Source organism: Cricetulus griseus, chromosome 6 (genome assembly GCF_003668045.3).
Source record: "Cricetulus griseus strain 17A/GY chromosome 6, alternate assembly CriGri-PICRH-1.0, whole genome shotgun sequence".
Taxonomy (NCBI): Eukaryota; Metazoa; Chordata; class Mammalia; order Rodentia; family Cricetidae; genus Cricetulus; species Cricetulus griseus.
Window position 1 is genome coordinate 154,916,564 of NC_048599.1, and position 18,838 is coordinate 154,935,401.

General features: G+C 48.5%; 1 protein-coding gene across 1 annotated transcript in view; it reads left to right on the plus strand.

The window, feature by feature from the left end:
* The window catches only part of LOC100752363 (nodal modulator 1), a 58,536-nt gene that overhangs the window by 8,334 nt on the left and 31,364 nt on the right, over window positions 1-18,838 (plus strand). The window contains exons 4-14 of the mRNA XM_027420553.2: window positions 872-972; window positions 2,061-2,167; window positions 4,616-4,688; window positions 7,018-7,170; window positions 7,651-7,788; window positions 8,726-8,815; window positions 11,211-11,316; window positions 11,490-11,640; window positions 15,007-15,181; window positions 17,099-17,240; window positions 18,532-18,663. Coding sequence (XP_027276354.1) covers window positions 872-972; window positions 2,061-2,167; window positions 4,616-4,688; window positions 7,018-7,170; window positions 7,651-7,788; window positions 8,726-8,815; window positions 11,211-11,316; window positions 11,490-11,640; window positions 15,007-15,181; window positions 17,099-17,240; window positions 18,532-18,663 — 1,368 coding nt within the window. The remainder of the gene's footprint in view (window positions 1-871; window positions 973-2,060; window positions 2,168-4,615; window positions 4,689-7,017; window positions 7,171-7,650; window positions 7,789-8,725; window positions 8,816-11,210; window positions 11,317-11,489; window positions 11,641-15,006; window positions 15,182-17,098; window positions 17,241-18,531; window positions 18,664-18,838) is intronic.

Sequence of the window (18,838 nt, forward strand, 5' to 3'; positions counted from 1 at the left end):
TTACTCCTTGATAAATTCCTGTATCTCCTGAAGAATGCACTGGGCTGGGTGCCTGGTCTATGGTGATTTCTTTGGCTCAGTTGGTAAGGTGCTTCTTGTGTAACCATGAAGATCTGAGTTCAGATTCATGTCAATGCCAAGCATAGTGGCTTGTGTCCGTGAACATAGAGACAAGAGGATCCCTAGGCTGCTGCTGGCCAGTCAGCCAAGGCAAATTGATAGGTCCAGATTTAGTGAGAGACCTGCCTCAAAAGTAAGGTAGGGGCTGCTGGTAGGATTTGCTGAAGGAGGCGGAGGTAGGAGGATCATGAGTTCAAGGCCAGCCTGAGCTACATATTTTAGAGCCGGGTGGTGGTGGTGCTCACCTTTAATCCCAGCACTCAGGAGGCAGAGGCAGGAGGATCTCTGTGAGTTTGAGGTCAGCCTGGTCTACAAAGTGAGTTCCAGGACAGCCAGGGCTACACAGAGAAACCCTGTCTCGAAAAACAAAAAGCAACAACAAAAAGTAAGGTCGGGAGCTATCGAGTAAGACAGCCAGCATTGACCGCTAGTCTCCATATGCATATGTACATACCCACAGGTACAGGTACCACAAACATGCAGCACCAACAACACGGCTGCAGTGTGGTTCTTGGCGAATCCTCCGTGCATTTGGGGTTACTTTTGAATCCTCAGTGCACTTGAAAGTTTGTTTAGGATGCCAGGGGACAGGGTGGGGTTCGAGGAGACTTGTGCCTTTATTTGAGCTCCAATCATGTGAGGGCATTACATGTAGAAATATGTCGAAGAGTCTGGCTGGGAATTGTGTTCCTGGCACTCACGTTGCCTTTTGTCTCTTGTCCCTACCTCTCCTTTCCCGGTTTTCCCCCAGAGCCAACCAGTGTGGATCTGCACGTGGATGGTGTCAGTGACATCTGCACGCAGGGTGGAGACATCAACTTTGTCTTCACTGGCTTCTCTGTGAATGGAAAGGTCTGACTCCAGGCTCTGCCTGCTGTTTTCTACACTGCCCTGCCGTGTGCCACCTCCTCTCAACCTTACAGAAGTGGGGCTCTTGCACCTAGGGTCACTCACAGTGAGCTTCAGGGGTCTGGCAGCCTGGGGTCAGCCTGATGGTGGGGAATGACCTGTGGTCGGGGTGCAGAAAGGGAAGGGCATGTGCCCAAGACCTGAGTGGTTGCGCTTGCTGTGTGAGAGCTAGGTGCAGTCCCTCCAGGGAGGCTTCTGCCAGTGGCACCTCCTCCTGAGCCTTTTTGTCTTCTGCCTCCTTTAGAAACTGCTCTGGGGAGGTGTTGGAACCCTGGGCAGTGAGTGTGGTGCTGTATGAGTGCCTGCTCCCAGCTGCTTTCTCATTAGAGTCCTCCTCCTTCCCTCCATCCAGTCCCTGAGTAGAGATGAGGTCCCCGTGCTGGGGGGTCTCAACAAGTGAGGCCCCCAGCTGTTTCATATGTAGAAGAGGGATCTGGGTATTTTTTCTTTCCTAGTGACTTGTAAAATATTGACATTTTTAAAAAAGATTTATTTTATTTTTAATTATGTGTGGATATGTATATTTGACTATGGGTGTCTTTGGAGGCCAGAGGCATCAGAACTGTTAAAACAGTTACAAGCTGTCTGATGGGATGCTGAGAACTTAACTCCAGGCCTCTGCAAGAGCAGTGTGCACTTTTCAGTTTTTTGAGACAGGGTTTCCTCTGTGAATCAGCCTTGACTGTCCTGGAACTCTCTCTGAAGACCAGGTTGGCCTTGAACTCACATATTTGTGCCTGTCTTTGTCTCTTAAGTGCTGGGATTAAAGGCTTTCACCACCACTGCCCAGCTTCAGTGTACACTCTTAACCAACTGCTGAGCAGCCTCCAGCCCCACTGTGATATACATTTTGTCTTAGATTCAGTGGTACAGTATTTTCCTGTCCTTGTCCCCTCTCTCCATAGCCTTCCATAAAGGTCTCCTGACTACATCATCTTCAAAGAGACCCTTGACCCAAAGAAAAATGTTTTAGGTGCCACTTGGGGGGTAGGAGCATGAATAAAACCTGCCTAACATCCTCCTCCTCACAGGTCCTCAGCAAAGGGCAGCCACTGGGCCCTGCAGGAGTTCAGGTGTCCATGAGAAGCACAGGCACTGATGCGAAGATCCAGTCCACAGTCACACAGCCTGGTGGAAAGTGAGTGGTGTCCTGGAGCCTAGGCTGGTTGCTAGACCAGGCTGTGGCGGGCATGGGGAGCTTTGGGTTGAGGGAGCCGAGCTCAGATCCTGATTTGGCCTCTTAAACAAGTTTGTGCTTTCAGAGCCCACGTTCCTCTTGAAGTGGGAGTCCTGACCCACTGTGCAGGAGCCGGTGATTACCAGCTGCTATCTATGTACAGATAGTGCTCCAGGTCTGCATTTGAATGGGCTCCTCAATTTGCCCTTTGGCTTGGGACAGGTTACTTCACCCATCTGCTTTGCTTTTCTAATTTACAGATGGAAGTGATTAGAGGTTACTGGGAAGGTCCTTAGATTGGCCAGGTGGTGCTAATGAGCATTGCTGGCTTTAAAGACAGCACTTTAGTAGTTGGACGTGATGGCTGTTTAGTTAACCTTGGGGAATGAAATTTAAAGGGCTGTTAATTGACCTGTGCAGTGGGAGAGCTCAACTGTGCCTGTTAACAGATATGTTGGGATTAATACCAGAATAATCGGAGCTGATACTTTTGCAAACATTTAGAGCATTATTACTTCAGGACACAAAACCCAGCCAAGTTGATAGTCAGCTTCTAGTGTGTTATCCAACTTAGAAGTGACTGCTGTTGAGCGTTTGTCCCTGATGCCTGGAGGAGTACAGGGCTGTGCTGCTTCCTGGTCCAGCCCAGGCTGAGTGGCCTTTAGCCAAGTGTTTGGAACTGGAAGGGCTTTGGATGTGGGGTTTTCCAGAATTTGCAATGTTTCACACATGTAATGTGCTGGTTTCTCAGTGCTGATAAATACAACTGACTGCAGGGAGGCTCTGACTCACGGCTTCATACCATGGACACTTAGCCTTGGTGTTTCTGGGCTCCCTACCTCAGTGAGGCACTTCCTGCAGTGAAGCCCTGCCCCCTGCCCCAGTGACAGACTTCCTCCTGTGAGGCCCCACCCTCCATGTTCCCCACTACTTCCCAATAGTTCGTCCTGTCCTGAATCAGTTAATAGGCTGTGCTTTTGGTTAGGCCAAAGCCCTCCTGTCCCAGTCACTTCATAGAGTTCCACCTCTGAACACTGTACCAGGGAACCATGACTTCAACACGTGTGCCTTCAGGGATGGGGCTCACATCTGAACATAAACTTCATTTATGTCTGGTGCCTATTTTAAGCATGCAGGCTGAAAGTAGAATTTCCAATTTTTGTGGCATAATATCGGTACTCAAAAAGTTCTGATCTTGGATTTCTGATGTTCAAACGAAGGATGCCCAGCCATAGTTTGTTGTAGACCTCACCGGGAGCCACCTTAATCCTTCTGGACTCCTTTGCCCTGCACTGTCTAAGCAGTGCTCAGAGCACATGTGGGGACCTGGGGAGTAGAAAGCTAAATCTTAACAATGCCAGAATCCAGTGGCCCTTCAGCTTTGTTGTAGCAAAGTGGTTCTCAAGCACTGTCCAGACAAAATTTGATAGACTGCGGGAGAATGCAAACTGCCTGTAGTAAGTTCCTTGTGGCAAAATTAGCTTCTTATTGGCAGGTGCTTTCTTTAGGTTGAGCCTGCCAGGACTCTGTAGTGTTTGCAGCCCCAGCTCAGCTGGCCATGACCTTAGTTTACCTGGAGTCTCTAGAATCTTGCTTATTGGCTGATGGCTTCATCACAGTTACTCTAGGAAAGAACTCGAGGTGGCTCACCCTTGTTCAGATAATAGGTGAACCAGAGCTTCTCATCTCATAACAGTACACTTGGCATCATCTTTTGTCTTATTTAATGTGGTTTTTTTGTTCCATTTTATTTTGAGAGACAGGGTCACACTGTGGTCCAGGCTGGCCTTGGATGTTTTGTTCTAATTTACATGTGTGAGTGCCTTGCTTCCATGTCTGCCTGTGCAGCACTTACATGCACACTTGCTGTGTGTACATGGAAGGCAGAAGAGGGCACTGCATCCCCTGAACTGGAGTACTCTGGAAGAAGTCAGTGCTCTTAGCCATTGAGACATCTCTTTAGCACCCACCTTGAATTTTCAACTTTCCTGTCTCAGCCTCCTGAATACAGGAGTTACAGGTGCATGTCACCACACCGGCTTTAGGGTCATACTGTATTGAACCATCTGCCTCAGCCGGGGGTTTGCTTTCCTCTTCCACACAACTTCTCCCTTCCCACTTCTTAGTTTTTAGCTGTTTGTTTGTTTTTCTCTCCTCTCTTCTTCCTGTTCATGCCACTCAAACCTGCTGATTGTGAGCTGATGCCAGGATTCCTGGAGGTACTGGGAGTGTTGGCCCTCTGTTTGTCAGCAGTGTGCAGAGTGGCTTTTCTTGCTTGGCACATGGGGAGTGTTCAGTGAGTGGGTTTGGACAGAATTGGATCTAGTAGCTATTGGAAGCCTACAATAATTCCCAAATAGTCTCTGCCTAAAACTTGGGTTAAGCGATATGCTATTTTGTGTTTCTCAGGTTTGCATTTTTTAAAGTTCTTCCTGGAGATTATGAAATCCTTGCAACTCATCCAACCTGGGCGCTGAAGGAGGTAAGCTTTGACCTATGTCTATGGGTGTGCTATAGTTTGGAAACAAATCTGGGGATGAATTTAGGATGTGAAATGAAGTCACAGTTTCTCCAGAGACTTTGGAAGAGCCAGGGTGCTGAAGATATAGGTGTTACCAGGGAAAACTCCCTGCCACAGCGGACACCTCTGCTGCTGGTTTCTTCTTCAGGTGACAGTTGTGAAGATCTTTGCCATCCACTGTCACTGTATTGAGCTAAGTCAACACCAGAAATTCCCAATGAATTTTGCTCTTTTTCTGTCTAAAAGAGAAATCTATAAATATGCTAAACATTCTAGAGGCCTGTTATCCACGTTCCCTGGGAGAGGGAGTTCTCAGACAGCCTCTTGATTGTTAGGGGAGAATGGGCTGCATGCCATCATATCTGAGTGTGAGCAGCAGTGAGGCAGGTGTGCAAGCCAAAGGAAACTCCTTGTTTCAAGAAAAGAAAGAGTAGCGATTTCCTTTTTGGTTTAAATTTTCAAATTTATTCTGCTTTGTATTTGAAAATTTAACCAAACGTGGCTGAGTGGTAGCAGTGTTCATTGAAAGAGTGTCTAAGCAAGGTGTGGTGGCTTGTACCTGAGGTTCTAGCACTTGGGAGGCTGAACAGGAGGCCTGCTCTGAGTTTTCAGCCAGCCTGGGCTCCATAGTGGGTTCTAGACCAGCCTTGGCTATGGAGTGAGACCCTATCTCAAAACAAAAACATAGCCAAAAAGGCCAAAGAATATCTAAAAGGTTATAAATATTTGAAATGTCATATAAGGCTGGTTTCTAAAATATTATGGTAATTAAATATTTTTGAACAAAAATAAAAAATGAAGCAAAGCATGTATTATAGGAGGGGCTAACGATTGCTTGGCAGAGGTTTGTGCCTGAGGCTCTGGTTCTACTTTGTCATCATGGGGTGTTGGTTACCCTGAGGGAACAGAGGTTCTGGCCCTGGCTTTGTCTCTGTCAGGTTTTGGTTAGCAGGGACATTGCTTATTTTTTGGAGATTACATTCCGTATGAAGCCACACTGCAACAAAAAAGGGGAAAACCAGCATGCTCATTAAAAAACAAACTGGTGGGGCCAGTAAGATGGCTCAGGGTAAAGGTTGTTGCTGCCAAGCCTGAAGACCTGAGTTGGATTCTTCAGTTCTCCTTCCACCCACATGGTGGAAGGAGAGATTCCTAGTTGCCCTCCAACCTCCCATGCATGCTATGGTGCCCCTGCCGACAAGTAAATATTTCTAATTTAAAAAGAAGTCGGACTTAAAGAGCAGGAGGTGCAGTCATCACACACACAGGTGGTCACTTCCGCTTTACCACACTTCTTTTTATCTGCTTTGCATGGAAGAAAGAAATTGCAGGGCTGGGGAGACGGCTCAGTGGGTGAAGTACTTGCCTTGCAAACCTGACAGCTTGAGTTTGGCTCTCAAAACCCCTGTGAAACATGACTGGTGGATGTGTCTGCACTCTCAGTGCTGCATGGAGAGCTGGGACTAAGACAGGAGAATCCCTCACAGCTCCTGGGTCTACCGGTGTGTACACAGCTGAGACTGTAGCAGCCCTGCCTCAAACAGGGTGGAAGGCGAGGACTGATGCCTCAGGTTGTCCTTTGACCCCCACATACATTCCATGACATGCACATCTGTACCCAACACATGAACACACAGTTGTTGCTTCGTTTCCTATAGCCAGCCCTTCTTGGATGGGGGTTCTACCTTCATTGCTTCAACCAATCTCAGATTCAGCCAGCTATGGACTGGACATATATGTAAACACTTTTCTTATTCTTGATTCTTAAATGGTAAACATTGCTTGTTTACTTTGACCTTGTGTTGGGCATGCTAACTAATGTAGGTTTAGTATTGGGGGCCGGGGATATGCATAGTCTCTGCACACACAGTGTGCCTATATATATATATATATATATATATATATATATATATATATATATATATATATATATATATATATATGAATGATGTGGGCACCTGTGGATGTCTGAATCTGGGAGTTCAGATCAGTTCCTATGGCTCTGAAGGGATGCCTGTGTCTGTAATTTTCTTGTGTAATTTTCTTATGAACTGTGTGTTCATATTGCTTTTCTTAGTTAAAAATTTAAACATGCCTTTGTGTTTGTTGGGTATTCTGAAAGGATTTATTGTTCTGTTTATTTCTTTTTGAGACTGTCACACTGTAGTCCAGGGTGGCCTCACATTCACAATAATCTTCCTCCTCTAGCTTCCCGATGCTGGGATTTCTGCTGTAAGCCCCTGAGTCAGGGTTTAGTGCTATTGAAGCTAAGACCTCTTCCTTTTTCTAGGCAAGTACCACGGTACGGGTGACAAATTCCAACGCTAACGCAGCTGGTCCCCTAATAGTGGCTGGCTATAATGTATCTGGCTCTGTCCGCAGTGACGGGGAGCCCATGAAAGGGGTGAAGTTTCTTCTCTTTTCTTCTTTAGTGAACAAAGAGGTAAGCATAAAGAAATAAAGAACCAAGATTGGGGGAAGGGAAGTGACAGGTCAGGGGCCTACTGTTGAACATACCAACAGTGGTTGGTTTGTGAACCGGATGTTTGAGAATACCGTGTCTCTATGGATTGTCTGCACCGTGAGGCCATGGAGTTGGGGAGATGCTTGGGTTTTGACCAGGTCCGCCCAATATCAGGTTCTAACTCCTGTTGCTCTGTGGCATCTTGGGTGTGCCACTTCTCTTCCTTGGCCAGTTTTCCTATTGTTGGGGAGGAGACTGCCTTAGAAGACAGTCCTATGAAGACTGCCCGTTTTTAACTTTGGAGGCTGGGTGTAGAGATTTGTGTTCTGTTTGCCTGCATTGATCCCCAGCATTGATCTCTTGCAAGAAGCCCATGCATTGACTTCTACAAGTTAGTTGGGCCTTGTTTGTGGCTGTTGGGTAATCAGAACATGGACATTTCTTCTTCCCCTGACATAGGATGTCCTGGGCTGCAATGTGTCCCCAGTGTCCGGGTTCCAGCCCCCAGATGAGAGCCTGGTTTATCTGTGCTATGCGGTCTCCAAAGAAGATGGCTCATTTTCTTTCTATTCCTTGCCGAGCGGGGGCTACACTGTGGTGAGTGAGCAGGTTTCTGTCTGTACAGGACACTATGGGCCTCGTGTGAGTCAGCTTTCTGTATGATGACACACTACTTGAGGTAAACCAACCTAAGGGAGTGAAGGGTTATCTTGGGTCATGGTTTCACTTTCTGGCTGACTACCCTCTTGCTTTTGGGACTCAGCTGAGGCAGTAGGGTGTGGTTGAAGCATGGAGGCTAGGCTGACAGAACTGGGGAGAGCAGAAGGGCTGGGATTCTGACACTCCTTCAAGGGCACGCTGCAATGACCTGACTTCCTTCCATCAAGCCCTAGTTCCTACAGGTGCTGCCACCTCCCAGCGGTGCCGACAAGCATATCTCAAGCACAGGTGTGGCTAGCCTTTTGACATTGCAACATGACCCTGTTCTCTCCAGATGTGTTGGGCCACATTTGTAGCTATCCTGGGACACATGTGGAACATGGGCAGCATGGTGGATATGCCTGCTAGCCTATGGGCTTTTGGGGGCGTTTAAGATGCAAATCAATAGAATGGTCAGATGGTGGGCCTGTCATTCATTAACACTTGGCCTAGCAAGGATAGACTGAGTGTCCCTAAAACTAAAAACCTCATATCCAAAACACTCCCAAATCTAAATACACTATTGAGTTTGCCATGAGCCTTTGTCTCTTTGTCTGTAAAGTGTGTGTGGAAGGTAGTGGATCTCAGGTTCAGACTTGGACATGCAGGCACTCCAGCATTTGAACAGTTCTACAGTGAGGAGCACCCATGGTTGCAAACATGTTTGCCCTGGGGATCCCAGCCTGTGCTGAAGATGAGACATAGGTTCCTTCTGTCACAGTAGAGCCCAGGGCTCCCCATTAGACCAGCAGCTGAGATTCACATTCCTCTGGGTGAATACTGACTGTAGGATTGTACTGTATATTCTTCATAATCGCCAGTCCCCTCATTCTAGGTGCCGTTCTACAGAGGGGAGAGGATCACCTTTGATGTGGCACCTTCCAGGCTTGACTTCACCGTGGAGCATGACAGCCTGAGAATCGAGGTGAGGCTTCACAGTGCTCTGGAGGCAGGCGTTTGGGTTCCCAGCCCTGGGCACATTAGTACCCTGTCCAGAATGGCTATTGGAGGAAGTAGTACTCTAGATACACTAACTCTCTTACACAGCTTCTTCATCTTGCTGAGCTAGCCAGAGTCCTGGTTGGTGCTGCTCCTTCAGTGAGATGTGTCCAAAGAGTGCCCATAGACTCTGCTTTGAGTTCTGTTCCATATTGGCTATGCAGTAGGGGCTCAAGGGGTCAACAGTCTTTCTGGAAGTTGCGTTTTAGTGATGGGAAGAACCAGTGTCTATTTAGATAAGTAAGTTAGTGTGTTGGAAGGTGGTAAGCACTCTCAGGAACAGAAGTTCAGGACAGGGACACAAGGCCAAATGTTATGTCAGGAGTCCTCTCTCCAAAGGTGACACTGAGCTGCCATCTAAAGGGGAGCAAGTGAACTATACCTAAAATTTGTGGTGAATACAAAAGTCTCAAGGCAGGAGTGTGCCTGGAGAGTCAGGCACCCTGAGGAGGCCAGGGGAGCTGGAGTGGGGGTCAAGGGAGGCTTAGAGGGGCGGTGGCGTAGAGCTTGGCTGCCTGCTTTCCTCTTCTGCTGCTCGGAGTTGGGTGCTGCTAGGAAGAGGTGATGAGGAGAGCTGACCTGGGCAGTAACCATGTGTGCTCAGGAGAGCATGGCCCATGTGGTAGGAGGGGATGGTGAGATAGAGGCTCAGAAGACATGGTGAATGTGGTTTCATCATTCTTCTGTGTCTTTAATTACAGGGTTAGAAGTGGTCCCTGCTGGCAGCTTGCAACATAGAGGAAGCGCCCAAGGGTACCTGGCAATAGTGCTAGTGAAAAGTTATTCTCTGGTTTTTATAACACACTGAAAAGCAATCCTCTAAAATAGTGCAGTCAAGGGACCTGGCACTGCCTTCTAAGGTTGCATAGGACACTTAAATGAAGGCCAGGAACCCAGGAAAATGAGCACTGAACCTTTATTGCCTGTACAACCTAGCGGGAAGGGTGTGGTAGGTACTTGGGCAAAGTACCCAGACAGTGGTCAAATGTTTTAACTTGCAGTGTGTGGAGTTTCAATTGAGGGCCTAGAATGTTCATCAGGTTTTCCCATTTCACCTGTGTGCTTCAACACCAGGCACATAGTAAGTGTAGAAAACATTTGTTGGATTTGTGAGTTAATAAGTGGGTAACTTATTAACTCAGCACTCAGGGGGCACACACCTGTTATCTCAGCACTCAGAGGGCACACACCTGCAATCTCAAAGTAACTAGTTCCCTTTTTTGTTTTGAGACAGTACCACTGGCTTTAAACTTATGATCCTCCTGGCTTAGCCACCTGAGTGCTAAGATTGTAGGTGTGTGCCCCCTGAGTGCTGAGATCGCAGGTGTGTGCCCCCTGAGTACTGAGATCACGGTGTGTGTCCCCTGAGTGCTGAGATTGCAGGTGTGTGCCCCCTGATTGCCGAGATCGCAGGTGTGTGTCCCCTGAGTGCTGAGATTGCAGGTGTGTGCCCCCTGAATGCTGAGATTACAGGTGTGTGCCCCCTGTCCTGCAAAGTCACATTTTAATGAGCGGATTGAGATGTGGGGAATCAGCAGGCATTTCATATCCTGAGTGGTTCAATGATGAGAAAAATGAGGTTGGTGATGCCTCCCAGGAGAGCCCAGGCTTGGTGTTTGGAGCAAAAAGGGCACACATAGACAAGGCATGGGGCTGTGTGGTGAGCAATTTTCCAGAAGAAGGGTGGATTGGAAGGAATCTGTCTGGCCTAGGCTCTTATGTGAGGGCTTTTGGACTTTAAAAGGGGAGGGTAGACCATTATTGATCTTAGGTGATACTGGTGGAATAGGTTGGGGGTTTTAGGGGATCCTGAAGGGACATGCTACAGGTGATGGGAAAAGCCATGGCCCCAGGTAATGTTGGGGGTGACAGGTCAGGGGTCTCAGGAGATGCTGGGGGACAGATGGGCTGGAGTCCCAGGAACTGCTGAGGTTAGGTCAGGGGTCCCAGGAGATGCTAGAGTCAGTTCAGGGGTCCCAGGTAATGTAGTTTCTGTTTGAGAGGCTGGAGATAGGTGGGATTCACCAGAGTGGGGACATAGGGATGGGGCCGGGGTGGGAGCAGGAGAGGGCAAGGCTGGGGAAACACAAGCCAGAAGTATCAACCTGTGAGCTGGGGAGTGAGTCTGCAGGCTGTTTTTATTCAACTCTGATGATCATTCATGCATTAGAAATGCAGCTGAGGAGATAAAGACTGTGACAGGGAGAGGGGCTTGGCTGGAACTAGAGTTGTGAGGGGCCAACACATGGAGCCATGATGCTAGGCAGGAAGGGGTCTTGGTGGCAGGGGCACGTGAGCACCTTCTATTCTTTACTTTGCAGCCCGTGTTCCACGTCATGGGTTTCTCTGTCACTGGGAGGGTCTTGAATGGACCTGAAGGAGAAGGTGTTCCGGAGGCTGTGGTCACTCTGAACAACCAGATTAAAGGTGGGCAGACCTGGTGGTCCTGAGCCTCCTCAAAGGACTTTGTTTGGATCATGGCACGATATAGACACAAGTGACAAAATCTCAGTGACCTTATAAAAACATTGTATTCTCATGTATCTATTAGGATACAAGCTTTGGGGCTCATCTTTTATTCACGTGTTTTGGTTTCACAGTCAAAACGAAAGGTGATGGCTCCTTCCGCCTAGAGAACATAACAACAGGGACATACACCATCCATGCTCAGAAGGAGCATCTCTACTTTGAGATGGTCACCATCAAAATTGCACCCAACACCCCGCAGCTGGCTGACCTCGTTGCTACAGGGTAAGTGTGCTGTCTGGTCAGGGTGACTGTTGGCCAAACCAAAAGCAACTTGAAAAGGAAAGGGTTTATCTGGACATCTCAGTCCATCACTTAGTGAAGTCAGGTAGGAATCTGGAATGAAGCAGAGGCCCTGGAGGGCCACTTACTGCCTTGCTCAGCCTCCTTCCTTATATAACCCAGTTCACCTGTGTCAGGGTGGCACTGTCCTTATTGAGCTGGGCCCTCCCACATCAGTTATCAGTCAAGAAAATGAACCACAGGCCAGTCTGGTGGGAGCATTTTCTTTCTCAGTTGAGGTTCCCTCTTCCCAGATGACTCCAATATGTGTCAAATAAACATAAAACTAGCCAGCCCATGGGCTGTGTGCAGTCTTGGGTGTGTTCTGGCTTCTCTTGGCTGCAGTGGAGAAGTTCTGACCTTACTGTTTCTGCCTGTGAACCACATCCAGTGCTGATAACTGTCCAGAGTCAAGCTGGCTCTGCTTTGGAAAGATGAGCGCTGGATCTTAGTAGGTGAAGGCACTTGCACGTTGGACACTTAAGACTATTTTCTTTTGCTTTCAAGTTAAAATGGGTTTGTTAAAGTAGAAAAAGAAGATGATGGTAATGTGCTTTCTGCCAAGCCTAACAACTTGAGTTTGATCCCTGGAAGCCACGTGATAGAAGAAGAGAACAGACTTGTACAAGTTGTCCCTGACTTCCACATGTATACAAACAATAAATAATCATATCTATCTATCTGTCTTTCTGTCTGTCTGTCTGTCTAACTTATATCTGTCTATCTTATGACTATCTAAATTAGAAAAAGAACTTTGAAGTTAGCCCTTCCTTGTGAGCACTTTCCTTGTCTGATCCTAGAGGGTTTTGTGGTGGGTGTGGAGGTGAGTTTGGAGATGTTTCTGGTCATTGGCAGAGTTCATCACGTAGTAACTGATTTATGCCTGTCAAGGACGGAATGGAAAGATATTTAGGGGTTTGAAGCCTACTAGAGGTGTTGCTCTGGACTGGTGACGAGGGTTCAGGTTTGGTGTCACATGACCACTGGGTGGCAATCTCTCCTAGATGTTTGGATCTGTGTACATCCTGATGATTGGCACTCCTAGGTGACTAGTCAGCTGGAAGTGGAATGCCAGCATCGAAGGGGTGGGCTGGGGAGCCTCAATGGGTGAGGTCACAGGAGCTAAGAAAGTGAATGTTAGGGCCAGGGTGGCTGCTGAGCCCCAGCTGACAGCCTATCAGCCTATCAGCCTAGTCACAAAGGAAACACTGCAACCTTGCAGCTTTGAAAGACGGGGAAGTCAGTCATGCTTAGAAAATAACACTTGGGTTCCAGTTCTGTTCCTCTCCCCTCTGTTTTTGTGCTGGAACTTCCATACTAGGTAAGCAGCTACAAGCTCCCATGAATATGGTGGCTGCTTCGGGTAATGCACTGTGCTAGGGCTGCACATGTAACAAGGAACTGAGCCCAAGTAGTAAGGTCAGGGTTGTCAGCTCCCAGCTCCCTGGGGAGAGAGGCCTGCAATTTTGAATTGTGCAGGAAGAATTGGGGAGCTTTGAGAAGACCTTGGGTAGAGTGTGGTGAGGTGGTAGCTCTGAGGAGGACCAAAGGAAGAAGGTGCAGGGCTTCCCAGGAAGGAAGGCAGCATGTTCAGAGGGGAGGGAGCTGCATGGAAGGGGCTGAGCCAGTGATGAGGACAGGGAGCCTTTGACCATGTACCAGACCCACTGGAACCCATGGCGTGTGTAGGGACTGGTGGGGAGCCAGGGTGTTGGCAGTCACCTGGAGAGCATGGGGTATGAGATCTCCTGGAGTTGGATGAAAATGAGGACATAGTTATAGTTAAGGTATAGTTAAGGAGGGTTTTATTGTAGATATAAGAGGGAGAGAACAGAGAGAGGCATCTCTGGAAGGGTCCAGACTAAACATGGCCAGCAGAATAGACCAGGCCATGAGAGAAGAGAGAGCAGAGTGGGGTGGGGGAGAGAATGAGAATAGAGAACACATGGGAACCAAGAGAGCCAGTGGTCAGAGGAGCCAGGACTCTGGGACTGCTGGGAGAGCCTGGTGGCCAGCATCCACTTTGATATGTTAATAGGCACCTCAGCTATTTGTCCTGAATTTCTTTGGGACATAACAGTACTTTCAGGTCAATTTGGACCCCCTGAGGTGGGTTCTGGGAATCAAACCCAGGTCCTCTGGAGGGTACTGTGTGCTCTTAACCACTGAGCATCTCTTCAGTCCTGATCCTTTTTAAAAACTGTTTAACCAGTTAAGGATGTAGAAACTTCCCTTGTGGGACAGTCCACACAGAAAGAAGCAGATGGTGAGCCTGATTGTCCAGTTGGGACAGACATGTTTTTCCAGCATTTTGTTTGGCCCATGGTTGTCAGAGGCCGAAAGTTCTTTAGTATCACTCTGTCCGAAGCAGCAGCTGATATTTATCTCCCGTGATTGTTTAAGATAAGAAGATTTAACCTTTAGTGAGTTGGAGAGGTGGTGGCCTCTGGATGGTGTCTTAACTGCACCCACACAGATAGAATTGGGAAGCAAAGCTCAGACCCCCAGGAGCTCTTATTGGTCTTCTGGGGAGCAGCTGGGCCTGCTGTCTTCCTTCCTTCCTTCCTTCCTTCCTTCCTTCCTTCCTTCCTTCCTCCCTCCCTCCCTCCCTCCCTCCCTCCCTTCCTCCCTCCCTCCCTCCAGATGTATAGTGTTCTGACTGCATATCTGCCTGCAGGCCAGAAGGGGACACCAGATCTCATTACAGATGGCTGTGAGCCACCATATGGGTGCTGGGAATTGAACTCAGGACCTCTGGAAGAACAGTCAGTGCTCTTAACCCCTGAGCCATCTCTCCAGCTCTGCTGTATATTTTTTGGAGGGACCTGCTCATCTGGAAGCTGGAATCTGTGTCATTACCATCCATAGGTTCTGCCTTTATGAGAGGCATTTGTGACTCTCAATCCCAAGGAATTCAGTTTCAATTTTGCATTTGCTCTTGCTTGACATCTAACCACAAATGAGGAAGACTCTTTGGTTGTTTTATGTCCTGGTTAATGGTACTGGTTTGTTGTTGTTTTGCAGGCAGCTGACTGGTCTTTCTTATTTAGAGTTATCCCAGCAATCCAATTACCTGAAATGTTTTTAGTACCTGCAGATTTCCTGCAAATGGCTTCTGTGGAGGTAGGGTGGGGGGCACTGTATTACCCAGAGCGCACACAGCCCTGCCCTGGGCCGAGTTGTAGATTTTTGCAGGTGGTGTCTAAAGTGAAAGTCACAAAGTCTGCTGTGAGATGGCTTATCTCAGGGTTGCTGGGAGCCTGCCCTGCTGCATTGAGTCTTGCTGGAATGACATACTTCTCATTGCAGGTTCAGCATCTGTGGCCAGATATCCATCATCCGCTCTCCTGATACCATCAAGCAGATGAATAAATACAAAGTGGTTCTGTCCTCTCAAGACAAGGACAAATCTCTGGTCACCGTGGAGACAGATACTCATGGAGCATTTTGCTTTAAAGCGAAACCAGGGTCCTACAAAGTCCAGGTGCATGAGTTGTGTTTGTCTTATATCCTGAGGGCTGGGAAGGTGGCTCTGTCAGTAGAGTGCTTGCCCTGCAAGCATAAGGACCTTTGAACCCCAGAGTCCTTATAAAAAAGTCAGATGTGCTGGCATGAGCCTGTCATGGGGAGGTGGAGACAGGCAGGTCCCTGAGGCTCACTTGTACTTGCCTGCAAGGTAAGCTCCAGGCCAATGAGAGACCTCATCTCAAAAGAACAAGATAGATGACTCCTGAGGAAACAGTACCCAGGGTGACCTCTGGCCTCTACTCACTCTCACTCCCAACTTGAGAGAAAGCAAGGGTTTTCCAGAGTGTTAGGAGCCACAGTGGGACACAGGGAGGAGCCCTTTAGTTCCTGGCTCCTGAAGCAGTCTCATTCCTACTTGTGAGTGAACGAGCAGAGGCCTGTCTCTTCTCATTTGATGTGTGTGCAGGTTTAGGAGCAAGCTTGTGCCCTCCTCCACCTTCCTTGCTTCTGGCTGCTCCAGGTTGTCCATGAGGCCAAAGCAGAGCAGAGCCAGTTCTTCATGCAGCTCAGAACTTCATGGTGCCAGCTTCTGAGAGTCCAGACCAGGGAGGAGCTTCCCCACTCTGACTCCAGGACAATCAGCAGGCCCCAGGGAGCCTGCCCATTCAGGCAGAGGAACGGGCGGCCCCTGCCTGGAGTTTCTCCACAGTGGAGTAGGCCTGAGCATAGCTCGGTTGGTGACAAGACAAGCAGAGGTCTGCCCACTTGGGAAAGACCATGTCCCTGTAGCTGGCCGGGTTTGCTAATCAAATCAGCCCTGCTCACAGCTCTAGTGAGGGAGGCCTGGGAGTGCCCTCTAAGTCTGGGTCTTCTAGAGTGGGCCCTTTCTTCTGTAGAGACAGTGGAGAGATTCGGTGGATGACAGCTATCATTGTTAGCCACCTGCTAGCTTATCTGAAGATGGCTCATCGGCAGCTCCTGAGGCTCTGTTGGAAGCCCAGAGTTGGGCAGTTCTTTACTGCCCCCTTCCCCATCCTTTTCTGTACTTGGGAAAGCACACAGAGAAGGAGCCAAGTGTGATGGCACACACCTGCAATCCTGGCACTGGGGAGTTGAAGCAGGAAGAGTATGAATTTCAGGCTAGCCTGGGCTATATAGTCTCTGCCTTAAAAGTAACATACAAGGAAATAAGTACACAGAAAAAGAAAATGACCTAATTCTAAAAGTGCCTCTGGGGAGACATCAGATGTTCCCCCCCCCCTTCAACTTGGTTTCATAACAGCCCAGGTTGTCTTGGACCTTGGGGTGTTTTTTCTGCCTCAGCCTCCTGAGTGTGGGATTACAGGCTGGTGCTGCCATGCCTGGCTTAGTTATTATACTGTTACTGTGTTACTATAAAAATAGCACTTCTTGCTGGGTATGGTGGTGCATGACTGTAATCCCAGCACTTGGGAGGCAGAGGCAGGTAGAGCTCTGTGAGTTGGAGGCTAGCCTGACCCACAGAGTGAGTTCCAGGACAGCCAGGGCTACAAAGAGAAACCCTGTCTTGAAAAAACAAAATTTCTTCTTGTATTTGTTGTGATTACATGTCTGGGCTGAAAGTGAACCTTCATCCTTGAGTATCTGCTTAGCTTGAGGCCCTCACGAAGGTTCTAGTGCCCTGTAGGCTGGAGAGGGCTGTTTTCTTTGGCTTCTAGTACAGTGGGTTGTCACCTCAATCTGTGGGTTGTGACCCCTTTGAGGGGGTTACGTATCAGATATCCTGCGTATCAGGTGTTTACATTACAGTTCATAACAGTAGCAAAATTACAGTTATGAAGTAGCAACGAAATAGTGTTATGGTTGGGGTCACCATAACATGAGGACCTGTATCAAAGGGTCTCAGCATTAGGAAGATTGAGAACCACTGCTCTATAGTCTCATGTTCTCACAGGTGGTGGTGCCTGAGGCTGAGACCAGAGCGGGGCTGATGTTGAAACCACAGACATTTCCTCTCACCGTGACCAACAGGCCTGTGATGGATGTGGCCTTTGTGCAGTTTTTGGCATCTGTTTCTGGAAAAGTCTCCTGCTTGGGTGAGTGTGCCCTGCAAGGGAGGGCCTCTAGTTCAGAGATTGTGGTCAGTGGGAGGAGCTGGGACCAGGTGTTTTTGAATGGGGTTGCAGTGAAGGCAATGCCACTCCTGGGGAGGGGCTGCAGGGTCCTGAGGTGCTCTTTTTGTGAATGGTGATTTCTCAGTAACTGCCAAGCTACTAGGCACCTGGATTATTTCTATTTTGTTTTACAAAGGTTTCTTTTTAGGCTGAAATCAGATCCTGCTTTTAATAGTAGCTTGTGTATATATGGGTGATTGGTGTGATTATTGTATACACTTGTCAGTGTATGTAAGAGTACATTGTGTATGGGCACACTTACACACGTGTACCTATTTGTGAAGGCCAGAGGGCAGTATTGCATGTCTTCCCTTGATCTCTCTGCACTATTTTATATTTGGAGATAGGGTCCCTCACTGTTTCAGCGAGACTGGCTGGACAAGAGCTTCCAGGTCCCTGCCTGTCCCTGTCTGCTCCCAGTGCTGGGGCTGCAGGTGCAGCACACTGCCATGCCAGCTTTTCATGTGGGTCTACAGGAGCCACACTCAGATCCTCATGTTTGTGTGACAGGCAGCTCACTGACTGGTTCATCTCCCCAGCCTCCTTTGTGTGTTTTTTTGAGACTGGGTTTCGTGTGGTTCAGGCTGGTCTCTAACTTGTACAAGGCTGAGAATGATCTTAACTTTCTTGCCTCCAGCTTCCAAGTTTTAGGGTTATAGGTGTGCACCATGACACCCAACAGGCCAGGGAATCTTGCTCTGTAAAATGGGCCTACTGCCCCTGATGGTCTCATCAGTGTCACTGATAATTTTGAAACTAGATTCCAAGGGCTGTGTGACCTGGGGCAGATTACTAAGCTTCACTGTGCTTCATTCCGACAGGGATAATATAATAGCAGTGTGTAACTCCTCTGGCAAGGGTTGGATGAATTACCGTGCATAAACCTCAGGACAGACCCTCGCGTACTGGAGGGTGCTGGCTTCTGTGTAAGGTCTCTTCAAGCACCACGTGGATGGTGGCCTTATCCCATTCTATCTCAGTAGGGACTCTGCAGGTGTGGGGGGCCTGGTTCCCTGCCAGAGTGTTATTGTCTTGGGGTAACTGGGAACTGGGTCACTGAGGAAGTTGAGGACAGAGCTACAGCTACTTTTGGGCTCTTGTAGGCTTTCTTTCTGAACTTGCCTGCAGGGCTTACTGCTCAGGCTGATCACTCAGAAACTTGTCAGGGTTTGTGATGGCCATCATGTGAGGTCCTCTGCTCTCTCCTCCACAGACACCTGCGGTGACCTGTTGGTAACCCTGCAGTCACTGAGCCGCCAGGGTGAGAAACGTAGCCTCCAGCTCTCTGGCAAGGTCAACTCCATGACCTTCACATTTGACAAAGTGCTACCTGGGAAATACAAAAGTAAGATGGAGCATGACACTTCCGTGAGCTAGCCCAAGCCCTCTCCCCCTTTGTGCTTCTTGTAGGCCTTTCCTTGGCAACTCTGTCCTGGGACCTTGGCCTGCAAAGTAAGACTTGTCAGGAAGGTCCCACTGCATGCATCTATGGGGGAGGGTGCCCTGTCTAATCACTTTAT